This window comes from Musca autumnalis, unplaced genomic scaffold (assembly GCF_047663935.1).
Source record: "Musca autumnalis isolate F117 unplaced genomic scaffold, ASM4766393v1 scaffold_3, whole genome shotgun sequence".
Taxonomy (NCBI): Eukaryota; Metazoa; Arthropoda; class Insecta; order Diptera; family Muscidae; genus Musca; species Musca autumnalis.
In genome coordinates, this window is record NW_027411866.1 from 1,130,738 (window position 1) to 1,146,203 (window position 15,466).

At 36.6% G+C, this 15,466-nt stretch overlaps 1 protein-coding gene across 1 annotated transcript; it reads right to left on the reverse strand.

The window, feature by feature from the left end:
• Positions 1-3,463: 3,463 nt before the first annotated feature.
• On the reverse strand, positions 3,464-15,122 carry LOC141396837 (uncharacterized). The gene is made up of 11 exons (XM_073972514.1): positions 14,919-15,122; positions 14,453-14,839; positions 14,319-14,388; positions 14,073-14,263; positions 13,634-14,014; positions 13,220-13,569; positions 5,209-5,377; positions 4,683-5,139; positions 4,444-4,625; positions 3,899-4,270; positions 3,464-3,827 (listed from the first exon to the last, which is right to left on the reverse strand). Exons 1-11 carry the CDS (start codon positions 15,079-15,081, stop codon positions 3,490-3,492), a joined length of 3,060 nt encoding a protein of 1,019 aa, XP_073828615.1. The 5' UTR covers positions 15,082-15,122; the 3' UTR covers positions 3,464-3,489.
• Between the last annotated feature and the right edge of the window lie 344 nt (positions 15,123-15,466).

Sequence of the window (15,466 nt, forward strand, 5' to 3'; positions counted from 1 at the left end):
AAGCTTGTGTATATTAGAGAGAGAGAGTAATTCTGCTACATTGCCTCAAAGTTGTTGTTTTATATTTTCAACGATACCCAGCAAAATTTTATGGAAGTGGTTTCTTCAGCATTTGGACAAATTCCGTGAATGATAAATACAATTCGTGAAACATCTAATCTTTTCCCCATCACCAGAACAAATTCCATGAATGGTAAGTATAATTCGTGAAGCATCTTTTGTAAGACATTTGCATGAATGATAAAAACAATTTCAATAATACCAACTTGTTTGTTTCTATTTGCTACACAGAAAACAAAAATAGTAACCATTTGATCAATAAATTCAAATATCTGATTAATTTTTAATTGATTTTTTGCCGATAAATGTTCATAATGCCAATCGTCGATAAAAAATTGTAGTTTTTATTAGAAATTATTTTGATAGAGAAATTCTCATATTAACTAAGAATTTTGTTGAATTTTATTTTTTTCAATCGATAAAGTATTTTTCATATTAACAAAAATTAAAAAAAATTGTCACACATATACAATAAGGTTTGATAAACAGCAAAGTAAATGCCGATAAAAATATATTCATATTTACAATGACCCTGCATACTATTGGAAGATTGTTGGACGATTTTTGATCAGATTATTCTTCTGCCCTTCTTTCCGGCGATCTTTTAGCGAATTTTTATATAAAATTCACCCACGCGAATAATTTGCCATTCGTAGACGATTTTCAAAAATTATTGTTAACAATCAGTAGCTAAAACAAATCTTCAGCTATGCTTCTGGGCGATCTTTCCGCGAATTTCTATTATGTTCCGCTATTGTTAGAACAGGCGAATAATATGTTATTCTTCCGAACCCCGATCACGCGATTGTTACTAAAATTTCTGATTTGGTTGCTTATAATTCTCATATACACATTCTACATAACTTTGGTATAAATGGCACGTATGTATAACATTATGAGAGTTGACAAACACAACACATGTGCAGATTTTGGCCAGTTTTACTAGAAAGACAACAAAGTGAATGGAGAAACAGTATAACTAACCAGCATCAACCTAAGGAATAATTAAAAAGCATAACAAAGCTGAAAAGAAAACAAAAGGTGTAAAACCCAACGACAACAAAAAGAAACAAAACCCAAAGAAGAATGAAAAAGAAATCTCCTCCTTCTATTCTTTTTTACCTTTTTCTTTTTATTTCAATCTTTTAAAGATCTTCCATATGATTAATCTGCGATTCTTCCTCGGCTTTCGCTTCCCGGACACAGTTATTTTATGTTGGGGATTCGCAGAAGATCTTTATGTGCGCTTTTCCTCGATTGACTTGAAAACGAAAAAGTTCAAAACACATGAACGATTCAATGAATGATTTGTTTGGTGGTTGAAAACCATACTTTCAACCATGTATGTTGCAAGTATGTTGATGTTGCGGGCTGTTAAGCAATCAAATGTGTGTGTGTGCTTGAGTGTGGCATTGATCATTTCGCACAGCAAATGTTTGCTAAAAATTCTTTTTGTTTCGGTGGTGAATGAAACAACTCGCAAAGCGTAGCCAAAGTACATTTCAGTAATCGTACGATTTTCGTATTTTTGCATTGAACAGTTTATGGTTTCGTTTTGTTTTGAGAGCGAAACGATTCAGAGAAGCTGAAAAGTTTGTGACTTTGTGTGATTGGTACGGGAATCGTTTTGTTTGTTTGCGTTCATTGCACGCTACAGATAGCAATTTTGATCGGGTATTATTCAGGAGTAAGAATTGGCAAAAATGTACATACAGGTTGACAAGTAATTGTTTTGAAAATAAGAAAACGAACACTTTCATGCATTAATTCGTGAAAAGTGACAAACAGTTGTGATAAAATGTCTCATAATTTTTAAGTATTTACCGAATAAATGGAGTATTTTGAAACCTTCATTACGTTTGAAAACATTTGTTTGCCACATTATTAATTATTAGTTTTGGTTGTTATTGTTGAACTACATGGGTTAATTTTTTATTTATGCATTTAATCTGGTCTTAAACAAGTGGATGAACTGATTTTTGCCAAAAACCCGACAACATTTTATGCGTATGCAATTATCTCCGCAAAGCCTGTCAATGGAAGAAGAAAAAGTCGATCGATCGAAAAGAACAATATTAGAGAACACATTTTGAGCTTTAAATTGATGCCTATTGCGGAATTTTATCTCCAATGCGGATGTATCTGCTTCTGTTGGACAAAATCCAAGGGAGCTTGATAGTGAAGACCATCTGAGCTTTAAATTAATACCAAATGTGATACATAATGGGAAAATATCAGAGTTATTGCAAAATGCGCTAAGCTTTCCCAATTTTAATATTTTGAAGTATTTATTTTGTTGACAAATACCTCTGCTTCTCTTCTGCCAAGCTTTCAATCAGTACTAAGTAGATTTGCTGTCAGAAAGTCAAACAGCCCTATGTAATTTGGTATAAAAGTCAGGTTGGGTGAAAATTTTAGTATATCTCAAAAAGAAATCTTTACAAGTAAAAAGCTTATGCACAGGTGTAGCGGTGTAGGGTATCACATAGACAGCCCCGTCCCGATTATAGCCTTGGTAACTTGCTTTCCATATTTCACTTTAAGAAGTTAAACATTTCTTCCTTTTTTTGGTTTCTTCCTGTTCATTGTCAAGGGCTGATAAAGATGCCATGATTTGTCATCCCATGCGGATAGTGATTTGAATCTTTTGGGGATCACGTTCTTGACCTCCATGCTTGAATGACATCTTTGGCATCGAACATTTTGCTGGGTAGTTAATTGCCATGCACTAACAACATCTTCCGTAGAATGTGTAATTATTACTTAATAAACGATTTGCAATACTGTAACATTTTAGTACTGTACGTAACTTCCACAGCAGCACTGCATACAACTTAATACCCTTAATAACTGATTGGAATTCAATATTCCAACACATTTATTACTGCATAGACACTAGGGTTATAACTTTTTTGCATTTTTTGCAAATATCAAAAATACCACCACATAGCCGCATAGAGAATTGAAAAATATTAAGAAATGCATCATCGCTTTTCTCCTGAGGATAAAAAAATTTCCGCATCGATTGCATACAAGTTTTTCAATTCAGTTTTTTTCTTATATTATAATAGCATATCGTTATTAAATAAGCTATTTATTATTGAAATTGAATATAATCTTCAATATCGGAAAATTCTACATACGTCTAATACATAAATTTCGTCAAATCGCGATATTTTAAGCGTTTATTTTAACATAAATTAAACATATGTATACAAATAAAACTAAAATCAAAATTTTTCTTTATAAAAATGTTCGAAAGACATTTAGAAATCTTAGTCGGTGCGGAAACTTTGTTCACCGAATTGAACTAAAACACGCATTTTCGTTATCAGGACACTATTTCGCGCATGGTATTTTTTTAGTTTTAGCCCTAATAGACCCTCGAATGTAAACAAAAGTATTATGCTATGTACTCGTAATTATGTTTTATTTAACGCGCGGTCTCAGACCCAAATTAATGCCTGTAGCAGAACGTAAAATTATATTCATTTGAGGAACTACCTCAAGGCCAAGTGGCAATAGCTCAAAGTGTCGTAGTACCATCGATATTGTTGACTTCATTTCTAAAACAGCAAACTTTTGCCCAATACAATTGCGAGGTCCAGCCGAAAAGGGTGTGTAGGCAAATGGATTATGCTTTTGAGCTGCATTGCTAAAGAATCGATCGGGAATAAATGCATCGGGATTTGGAAAGATGTCGGGATCTCTGGCCAGGGCGTACACTAACAAAGTGACAGTACTCTTAGCTGGTATAGTTTGATCATCTGCAAAATGGTTTGTTAATTTAGTCAATAGAAATTTGTTCGCACATATGCAGTAAAACAGGAAAACATACACACTTCAACGTCCTTATCGGTATAACGTTGTATTATTGGTACCGATGGATATAAACGTAAAGACTCCTTGATAACAGCATCTAGGTATTTTAAATCCTGCAACTCTCTCATATTTACGCTTCTCTCTTCATCCTCTCCCATGACATCGATAATTTCTTCGAGGACTTTCTGTTGTACAAGTGGATGGCGCGACAAAAGGTATAAACAATGTGAAATGGCACTGGTCGTAGTGTCATGGCCCTCAAACATAAATGTATCGACTTCTTCACGTATTTCCTCGTGGGTCAAAGGACATCCATTGATGTGCGACTGCAACAAAACATCCAGAAATGTCATGCGTCTTTTCTGTCCAATATCATCCTTCTCATCGGCTATAATTAATAATCGTATTGTTAATGTGTAGGTGATCAACATAGAACCTTGTTCTATGTTTAATTACGACTAAAGTGCGGAAACTACAAACCGGTTGTAATATTTGCATGTATGTGTGTGCGTGTTTTTTTTTATAAAAAACACTTACTCATTTATTGAATGAAACACTCACCAACTGACATTGTCTCACTTTCCAGTTTGCGTTTTCTATCAGCTATCACCTTGTCCGTAAACTGATGCATGATGTGAATGCTTTTCCGAAGTTTCAAATATGAGGGAAATGCTGTCAATAGAAATCCAAGCTGAAAGTATTGCACTGGCTTCATGGCCCTGGTGGCAATTACATTTGTTGCACTAAAAGGAAAAAATTATGTTATAAAAAAAATTCTTCCCCCCACTGGGTTTACCCACTCTTTTACAGCCTTGGCATATGGAAACTCTGGATGGGCCTGAGCATTGACCTTCACACCCATAGCCGTTTCGGTGATAATGTCAAGAGCTGTTAGACATATTACGGGAAATATGTCTAGAGACGTCTTACCATCGGCCACTGAATACAAACGCTTAACCAAAACGCGACTTTGCTGATCGAATACTTCAACGAATTGCTCCAGAATTTTAAAATGGTATGTGGGTGTTAACGTCTTCCGTCGAGTGTGCCATTTCGAACCGGTACTAAGTAACAGGCCATCGCCTAGCCAGGGCGAAAGCATGTCGTAAATGAAGGCTTTCGAAATGAAGCTTTGACTATTCAATATAGTTTCGAAATATTTTACATCCTTCGTTACCAGCATTAGTTCATTGAATAACCAAACGCGAAAGACTTTACCATATTTATGGCCGAGGGTTGCAAACAGATTGAAGACATCTAAGGATAACCGAAAAAGAAAACAAATTATTTCAGTCTGAAATATCAGTTGTTAAATATATTCTTTACTTGATGTATCATTTCCTAGTGCCACCCAGGAATTGCCAATTATGGGCAGTGTGGGCCAAGGACCGCGTATACCGGATTTACTAAGGACACGATTCCGTCGTTGTCTTACCAAATAGTCCACCATCCAAAGACAGATAAGACAGACGCCAAACACCAGTGTTAACATTTTCTGTTTCGTTAATCAATAAAATATTCAAGCGGAGATGTATGTATTTGATGCGTTCAATTTTGTTTTGAAACTGAATTCAGTGTTTCAAATTTCATTCAATAGGCAGGCATTTAAATCATTGCGATTTACTGTAAAAATACAGCAGCAATTACTCGTTTGCAATCAATGATGTTGACCTCGTGGTTACGAATTCAGAACACCCTACTAACACAGAGATTTTCATTCGGGAAGGAGAGTGCATAATGTTTAATACACTGCATCATGGAAGATATTGAATAGCATGTTGTCGTCGTTCAGATATTATAGATTTCATTGATGCTAATATAAATACTCTCATCATGAGAAATTCTGCGATGATTGAGAGTTGGCTAAGATCATATTTCCATAATTTTTTTATATTGAATGTCCTGCTCTGTTGTTCTACTTGTCATAATTTTGTATCATATTTGGGTAAAATGAAACCGAGTTGCTTTGGGATTTTGTATATTCAAAATATTTATTGAATAGGGGCAGACATTTTATTATTCTGAGAAACATGTGAATCGTTATGATGTTATAAGGTGATAATTTCACCTTGAGACCTTAACATATTTTTATTCAGAACAACAACACTTAAAATAATTGTGGCACTCTGGGGTTATCCATATTTGTACCGAAGTTGTTGTGTTTATAATTTAATAAACGATAATGATGCGTATAATGATAATCTCTGAAAGCTGAAAAATAACGGACCGATAACGAACTTTATGTTCATTAGAATTAATAACACTGTGCAACAAAATTCAATTGTTTTCAAAATGATGGGAAAACCCGAGTACATTATGAAAGTAGAGCTAAAAATATGAGACACGTTTTGGTAACTTTACAGAAGTGTATGTGGGCAATATTTTTGTTAAAAATTTTAACCCTCATGCGGTTCATCAAAGGGGTCTTTTTTGTCATTTTTTCAAAAATCTTTCAAAAACTCCTTAAAAATGTGATTGTATCAAATCCAAATATTCTACAAAATTGTTCGTAATAAAATTTTACTATAGGTCTCACCAAATCTGTAACTCTTGTCTAATCGCCAGGAATCTCTAAAAATGAAAAACTCGTTTTAGGGTTAAAGCCGGACTTCATCTGAGTTTATTCAAAATTGTCCCACAAAACATAATTTTAGAGAGACGATGTCAGAGACAAATATATTCTTCGTCAAATTTCACTATGGGTCACCAAAGAAATAAAATGTCTATTTACATTTTATAGCATGAAAATATCAGTATCAATTTCGCTGAAAAAACATGAAAATATTTCCCAATTTTTTTGATGAAAATTTTTTCCTTCTTTTTTCGAGTTGGTACATGGAAGTAATATAAAACTTGGTTATAGGTGAAAATTGTCAAAGGATGAAAAATTCTACACAAAATTTCACTATGAGTTTCAAAATAAACCATAAATCTATGTACACTATTTCCTTAAAAAAAATAGATTACAAATTTATATATATTAGGATGAAATTACATGTTTTAATTTTGGACTGTTAATTTTACATAATTCCATATTGGATCAAAATCTAGCAAAATCCTTTACTTTTTGGGAATATTGTTAACAAAAGAAATGTTCCAAATGAAATTTTATTATGAGTCTCTGAATAAAAGAAATCTGTAACCATAACATATAACATTCTTAACAGCACTTGTTTTTGATATATAGGTTTTAGGGCCATGTTTTCCAATTTTCATACAGATTGTCGTTGTGATTGAAAAATATAAATATCTTATTGATGGTTTTTCGGTATAAACTCATACAGAAGATATTGCGCGTTCAATTTAAATAGGTGTCATATGGGCTCTCACATGCACAATTTGGTGTGGTCCAAAAAAACTACAATGATGGGACTCACTCCTACTTTGGTGGCATTTACAGATTTAATGTATTCTGAGACCTATAGTAAAATTTTATGGCGAACAATTTTGTAGAATATTCGGATTTGATACGATCACTTTTTTAATGAGTTTTTGAAAGATTTTCGAAAAAAAGACAAAAAAAGACCCCTTTGATGAACCGCATGAGGGTTAACATTTTTAACAAAAATATTTCCCATACCATCCTAAATAAAGTTGCCAAAGACACTATATACCTGAAATGCAAGGATTCCAAGATATCTAAACTCGGATATTTCGAAAAATTTAAAAATGGGCGGAACTTGCCCCGCCTATTTTGGTTACTTTCCGACGTAAACTTTAAAAACGCCTATACACGTGTCTCATATTTTTAGCTCTACTTTCATAATCTACTCGATTTTCTTTGTCATTTTGTTGTTGTCGCACAGTGTAATTAATATGTATGTAGCACAGTTTGTGTGAATGTAGATTAGTATATATATGTATGTAGATTAGGAAAAGCTTAATTGTTAGACATCGGATTTTTGCATATTTTTGAAATTTCAACCAATTGTAACTACGCTATTATATCGAATTACATCTTTCAATAATAGATATTGGATGTCATATTGAAAATAATCAATAATAAGTACAAAGCTCCAGCTTCTATTGTTTAATAAACAATTTATTTGCATTATAATTTTCAAAAATAGGCAAAAATCCGATGTCTAGTAATTGTTTTACCAGAATGTGTTACTTTTAGTTGCGTAGGTAAGCAAGTTGTTTTAAGTCGCATTTCCTTAAAACAATTATCGTAGCAATGTTTACTAAGAAAAAAATCCGACAAAAACATATGTATGTACTTGTTAATACGTACGATAATTTACTATTGTATATACAGTGGCGTACAGCTAATTAGGGACATGAGTAGTAAAATCAATTTTAATGTTAATTGGAACACACTTTTATACCATAATTGTTTGTATTTAGTTAGTTAATAGTGTATTCAGATGATTTCATGCTTTACCCCACCGTAAGTCCTTTAAAGGACCGAAGTATTATTATAATTTATAATAATGTGCTTTTGGCCCTATTTTTCATTAATACACCACGACTATGCAGATTTATTTGGATCTTTAAACAAAAATGATATTTCAAGTAACCCCAGACATCATTCCGAACCATACACTGCAATTACCGCTCCATACTGGGTGTACATTTATCCTTAAATTATTTATTAATTATTATTAATTATTATTTCATGAGTCGGAGGAATATCAAGGTCTCTGCGGTGCAAGAAACCAAGCTCAACAACAACTGTAGCTTACAACGTTGCGATGGTTACAACGTGCTAAGGAAGGATCGCACTAGAAGTGGAGGTGGGGGATTAGCTTTCCTATTGCACCAGTCTGTCCAATAGAGACCTATCTCGCTTGAGCCTGTCTCTAATGACCCGTACATGGAATGTATGGGTGTAGCAGTCAGGTATGGAACTGCCGAGATAGAGTTGCTGAACGTATACATCACCGTGAAATAGCTGTATCTCGGATTACGAGCCCGACATTAGCCCGCATTTGGAAGGTCATAATCGTCTGGTCCTGGGGGACTTTAATGCGTATCATGAGATGTGGCATTCGGCCCTCTGAAACGAACAGAGAGGTACAGTGCTGGCTGAGCAGATTGATAGCTCTACGTTATGCACGGTCACCAGGATTAGAGGAGAGTGTCACAGAGTGCCAGACATAACCATCGTGTCACCTGGTTTGACAAATGACGTCACCTGGCAACCCGTCATTTCCCTTGGATCAGAACATCTCCCCATAATTGTCTGCATTAGCGGACCACACGATTTCATTACCTCTGAACGCCGCACATTCGTCAATCATAAGAAAGCTGATTGGCCGGGTTTCAGAGAGTTCACCAATCAGCGCTTCAGAGAACTGCCCAATCCTTCTGATGTTCGGGTAGCGGAAAGGACGTTCCGAGACATCATAACTGCTGCAGCCGCTCGCCATATCCCTGCTGGTAAAATACCCGAAGTAAGACCAAACTTCCCAGCAGAGACGACGGGATTAGCAAATGAGCGTGATGAGCTTCGTCGAGCCAACCCCAATGACCCCAGAGTCAGGGAGCTGACACTGGTGGTTAACAGACTGGTCGGTGAGCATAAGCGAAACAAGTGGTTAAATCATCTAAAAAGTTGCAACAGTGGAGCCGGTATAGGTGAATTGTGGACAACGGTTAAGTCACTCTCGAAACCTGGAAAAAGGGAAGATAGGACCTCAGTCACGTTTGGCGACGTTACGTTGACTGACCCGAAGAGATGGGCAAGTTATTTCAATCGAGGCGAAGTGAAGAGTATTGAAGAGTATTACGTCGCATTAGATCTCTTCCTGCCGAGGATGAACCACCACAGTTTACAATGGATGATGTTGCCAATACCATCAGGAACGCTAAATCATCCAAAGCGTTGGGCCCTGATGGAATCTCCATGGTAATGCTGAAGCAGCTGGATGAGCCGGGAGTGGAGCATCTCACTAAAGTTCTCAACTTGTCGCTAGCCACCCTCATTGTTCCCGAAGTCTGAAAAATGGGCAGGGTGGTCCCCCTACGGTAGCCCGGCAAGAATGCCAGCAAAAGTGAATCGTACAGGCCGATCTCGCTTTTGTTGCCCGTAGCTATCAAGTTGCCGATATCTGCGCTGCACACCATTACCACATATATTTGTCAAGGACTCAACCAGAGACGGCCGTGTGATAGAACAGTGATGGTGGCGCTGTTTGAGGACATTGAGCAGACAACCCTCCGGCCAAGCTTGAAACGTTGGATCGTCAATTATATGTGTGGACGCCAGTCGTACGTCGAATTCAGAAACAAGAAGTCCAAACTTCGTAGAGTGAAACAGGGAGTTCCCCAAGGTGGGGTGATATATCCGGAACTGTTTAAACTCCACCTCGCCAGTATTCCGCCCCCTCAAGACGGCATCTAGATGGTAACGTATGTGGATGATTGCACGATCCTGGCGTCAGGTACCTTCCCTGTGAGAGACTGAACACCTATTAAACCGATCTTACCACCTTTTTCCACTCGAGGAATATGCAGATATCCGCCACAAAATCCACAGCCACTCTGTTCACCACATGGACAGCGCAGTTTGGACGAGAGTTGAATGTCATGGTCGACGGTATCACAATTCCGACCACAAACGGGGTTTTAGGGGTCAATTTCGACACTACATTCAAGTCGTGCGCGCACGCCACAGCTATCTGCGACAAACTAAAGAGTAGGAACAAGGTCCTCAGGTCCCTAGCCGGCAGCACTTGGAGTGCAGATAAGGATATTCATGCTCTAGATAGTGAGATCCAACAATATAGGAGAGAACCCCTAGATCAAGAGGGATATCAAGCAGGTTTAAAAAGTATTCACACGGATGCAGTTGCTAAGGCCATAAGCAAATACATATAGTGCGAATAAAGTTCTCGGAGCACATCACCCATCTATCGCAGCTGAGGAGCGTCAGCTGTCACGACAAACCAGAATAGTTTTGGCTCAACTACGCTCGGGATATTGCAGTCGCCTAAATTCTCATTGGGCGGAAATCGATCGCGCTGGTGCAAGACATCTGCCCAGTATGCGGCTTGGGCCCGCACGACACAAAGTACCTTTTCAACTTCCCCGCCAAAATTACTCATCTAACTCCAGTGGATCTGTGGCTACATCCCATTGAAGCAGCCATTTTCCTGGAACTCGAGATAGACCGAGAGCCAGATTGAACAGAAGAACAAACATACTAACATAATAATAAACACTGTTACAATAACAACAAGAAGCAGTGTTACTCCATTATCCGGGAAAATCGATTATCCGTAATGCTTCCGGTCCCGACCATTACGGATAATCGAGGTTCGACTGTATAAAGATTGTACCCGACCATATTACAGGCAATTCCAAGTCAGCTCCATATAATTTGCGCTTTGGAATGCTGTGGAATCTATTAACTTCATGAGAAATCTCACATTTAGAATATATATTTAGAGAAATCGTACATTTAGCGATGCTCAGGAGGATATATTATCCACAAGGACAACTTCAAAGTGTTCTAGAGTCTCAAAATCTTCAGTTCCACTGTGTGTGTTTTTTGGGTTTTATAAAGTACTAGACTGAAAAGCGCAAGAAAATCCGCAAGGGTGCTCTTTAACGAGCTATCAGCGAAGTGTGTCCCCAAATAGTTTACGGTTATTTGTATTATGCATTCTACTTTTGTTGTTTTTAATTATGTTTATTAGAGATATGGAATAGAACTATGTCCTTGAAATAAATGAAATAATTCGAATTACACAATTATAAAGAATAAGAACGCTGGTGAAAAGTGATTCTATAAGTATCCTTAAAATGAACTATGGGTCTATCTCGTTTCCTTTTGAATGTTACATACAAAAGCACAAAGACATAATACCCCTTACCGCAATGTGATGTAGGGTTAAAACGCATTAAAAACAAAACAAATTAGGAATCAATGTTGCGTATGATACATATTATGTGTTTTCTAATTAATATGTATTATACGCAACATTGGTTCCAGTGTCAAAAATACCATTTGTTTAAAAAATCAAAAAGTTAAAACACAAAAATGAATAACTTATCTGTTTTTTAACCATTTTTTATATAATTTTATTTTTTTGCAGAATTAAAAAATTTATCTTCTAAGCTGTCTAGAGTCCGTGCGACCCTTTTTGGATTTTCAATGATTTTTTTTTCCTCACTCGAAACACTAAAACTTAGCCATTTGTTAACCGATTCTGAAAAGTTATGGCTTGTTCGAATGATAAAGAATAAAAGAAATCTGTAGTGAGATTCTCTAACTCATTTTTTAAGTTACCGACAATAGTCGGTAAAATAAAAATGCTTATAATTTCCATAATAAGTCCCAATTTACATTAGGCGAGTTTACTTGCGGCAATTGTCAGTTTGTAGGTGAGAGAGGGTGCTGAGAGGCAAAGGGTTACCATATGCCTCACCTCTCTCTCCTACAAAATGACAATTGCCGCAAGTAAACTCGCCCAATGTAAATTGGGACTAACCGATGTTTTTTCGGTAAGTTAGCGACGAATAAAAAACAGTCGTAAAGTTAGCAAGAGTGTTGTCAACTTTTATTCGAACTTTTCAGTCATAATTTTGAGTTTTAATTTTACAGATTTTTGTCGGTAACTCAAATGAGTTACAGAATCGCTCTACTGCTGTTAAAAAGAAGTTATTTATGACCGTTTAAAGCTGAAAATCCAAGAAACCTCGATTTTCACCATAAAATCAACAAACAAAGTGACCCAAATAAACAAAAGGTATTTTCGTTTTCTGTGGATTACAACAAGACAGAATTCTTACATCAGAACCTTTGGTCAAGTTTTGTTTGACATTTAAATCTATATAAATAAAAATCAAATGTCGATTTCGATAATTCTTTCTGTAAAATGTTGGGGTTCAGCTGATATTAAAATATAGAGTAGAAATCCGGTATTGATGGCAATACAATTCGTCTTGTATGCGTTCATTATAAATTTCAAAATCACTCTGCTGTACATTTTCTCAAAAGTCGGTAGCTCAACCATCTCTTAACAACCATCTCTCACTATTTCTCTTCGAAAATGAAAAAAGTAACGCTTTTTCTTCCATTTATTTTAAATACTTTACGCCTGTATGTAGGTATATGAAGATTAGATTGAGAATTATTTCTTGTCACCCTGACCGCTAGATAAGACATTCATGAGGGTTCTGGTGTTAATCTTCAACAGCTTTGATCCATAAAGATAAGATTTATTTTTTAAGCACTGGAACTATTTTAACACTTCACATGCAACGATTGTACAACCTAATTCAAATGAATAAGGCTGCATTTGAATTAGGTAGTACTTGGTCTTTAATCTTTTACATGGAACTGAGCGTGAAAAAAACGGCGTATTTCATTCTGTTCACACCTTTAGTTTTGTAGTTTTACATAACGTGGACGAAGTCCAATGTGTGCACCCGTTTTAGAGCGTAATACTATCGTTGTCAATAGTTGTACATCGGGTCCTAAGGGCAGCAATTCAAAATGAAGCAACATTTTCGTAATTACTGCTTTCATTTCAAGCATGGCAAAACGTTGACCAATACAATTTCGAGGACCAGCTGAGAACGGTGTGTATACGAATGGATTTGTTTGTGGTCCACATTCCCCATCTGCCAAGAAGCGTTCCGGCTTGAAGGTATCAGGGTCAGAGTAATTGTCAGGATCCCGCATAATCAGAGAAAACGATAGAATAACATTCGTTTTGGCCGGCAAAACGACATCACCTGCAAGTGAAGAGTTGGAGACATAGACAATGTGCTTAGTAGCATTTCCAACAAGCGTGCTTACCTAATGCGATGTCTTCCGTAATTTCTCTTCCAATCGCCGGTACTGGGGGATATAATCTCAGTGATTCCTTTATTACACACTCGAGATATTTCATCTCTTGTAGATCACGATACGTTAAAACTTTGTTGGGATCATTTCCGATTATTTGTTTAATTTCCTCAAATAAACGATTCTGTACTTCGGAATGTCTGGCAATAAGATATAATGCGAATGACATGGCGCTAGTGGTTGTATCATGACCCTCAAACATGAATGTGTCTACTTCTTCACGGATATCTTCGTTGCTCAATGGTTCCCCATTAACAGTCGATTGCAAAAGTATATCGAGGAAAGCCATACGTTCTTTACAGCCATACTCCCTGTCCTCCTCGGAAAATTTAACTGCAAAATGGTAATCCAAAAGCAATACTTCATTTTTCGTTGCTATACACTAACTTACCTTTGTCGTTTCCTTCCCTTAGTGACTTTTCTAGTGCTTCTCGCCGTTTTTCTATCACTTGGGTAGTGAATTTGTGCATTATTTCAATGCAGCGCTGGGTTTCCTTATATATTTTTGGTGAGGTAAGTTTGAAGAGGATCGAGGTCCTTTGTGAAGGATTCACAAAGCGTTTAGACATTACCGTGGATACACTGTAAAAAATTGCCAAATCATCTTCATTGCCGCAATTCAAAACAAAGTACTTACTAGTTTAGGGCTTTGACATATTCAAATTCTTGATTCTTCTGAGCATGCACCTTAACACCCATTGCCGTCTCTGCAGTGTCGAAATGTTATTATAAATTGCAATGGTTTTTTACCAACTCTTTGAATAGCCTTACCCGATATGGTGTCTAGAGCCATGCGGCATACAACAGGAAATATATCGATAGCAGTTTTACCATCGGCATGAGCATGCAAATTATTTACCATGATGGTGCTTTGTTGATCAAATACCTCCACGAATTGTTCTAATATCTTGAAGTGAAATGCCGGCGTTATTATCTTGCGGCGAGTGAACCATTTCTTGCCATTGCTTAAAAGCAAGCCACGACCCAACCAATCGACCAAGAAATCATAAAAGCTACTCTTCTTTATCTGATGCTGACTGCTGAGTAGAGTTTCGCAAAGTTTGACATCAGTTACCCTCAGATGCATGTGATGAAAGACCCAAAAACGATAGATTTTACCATATTTTGTTGTGTTTTCTTTAATTACAGTCTCCATATCTGTGGAAAAACAATGATCGGTATGTATGTATATACACATGAGCAGTATATAAACACCTCCAAATTCAAATAGACTCACTTTCGGTGTTAACGTTTCTTAGGCGCAGTGCATTGCCTAAAATAGGCAATGCCTTGGGTCCAGTTATATTTGACTTTGCCAAGAATGCATCTTTCTGTTTTCGGTGAAAGTAATCCCAACCAACCAGGATGGCAATAAAAGTCAATATCAACTCTAACAGCATGTTCCCTGCTAGACGTATCAATTGATACTGCTTAATGTTAGAGTTGGGCAATCTCGTTCAATTGAACGATCCGGATCACTGTCCTCGTTCAAAGGCGAATGATTAACATCATAGAAACCAACGTGTGAAATTAAGTATACGCAGTTTTGCCAAAGAAATTACCTGTGTCCATTGAACGAGATAGGGATCCGGATCGTTCAATTGAACGAGATTGCCCAACTCTACTTAATGTATGTGCTAGGCAGCCTTATCGCTGTGTCTGTTTGTTTGTTTCTCTCTTCCAACGAGAACATAATACATTGGGGAAGACTGGGAAATAGAGATGTCGTGCTGAATTGATATTCCGAAGTCGTACTACATCTGTTGGAAGTTAACCAAATCATTA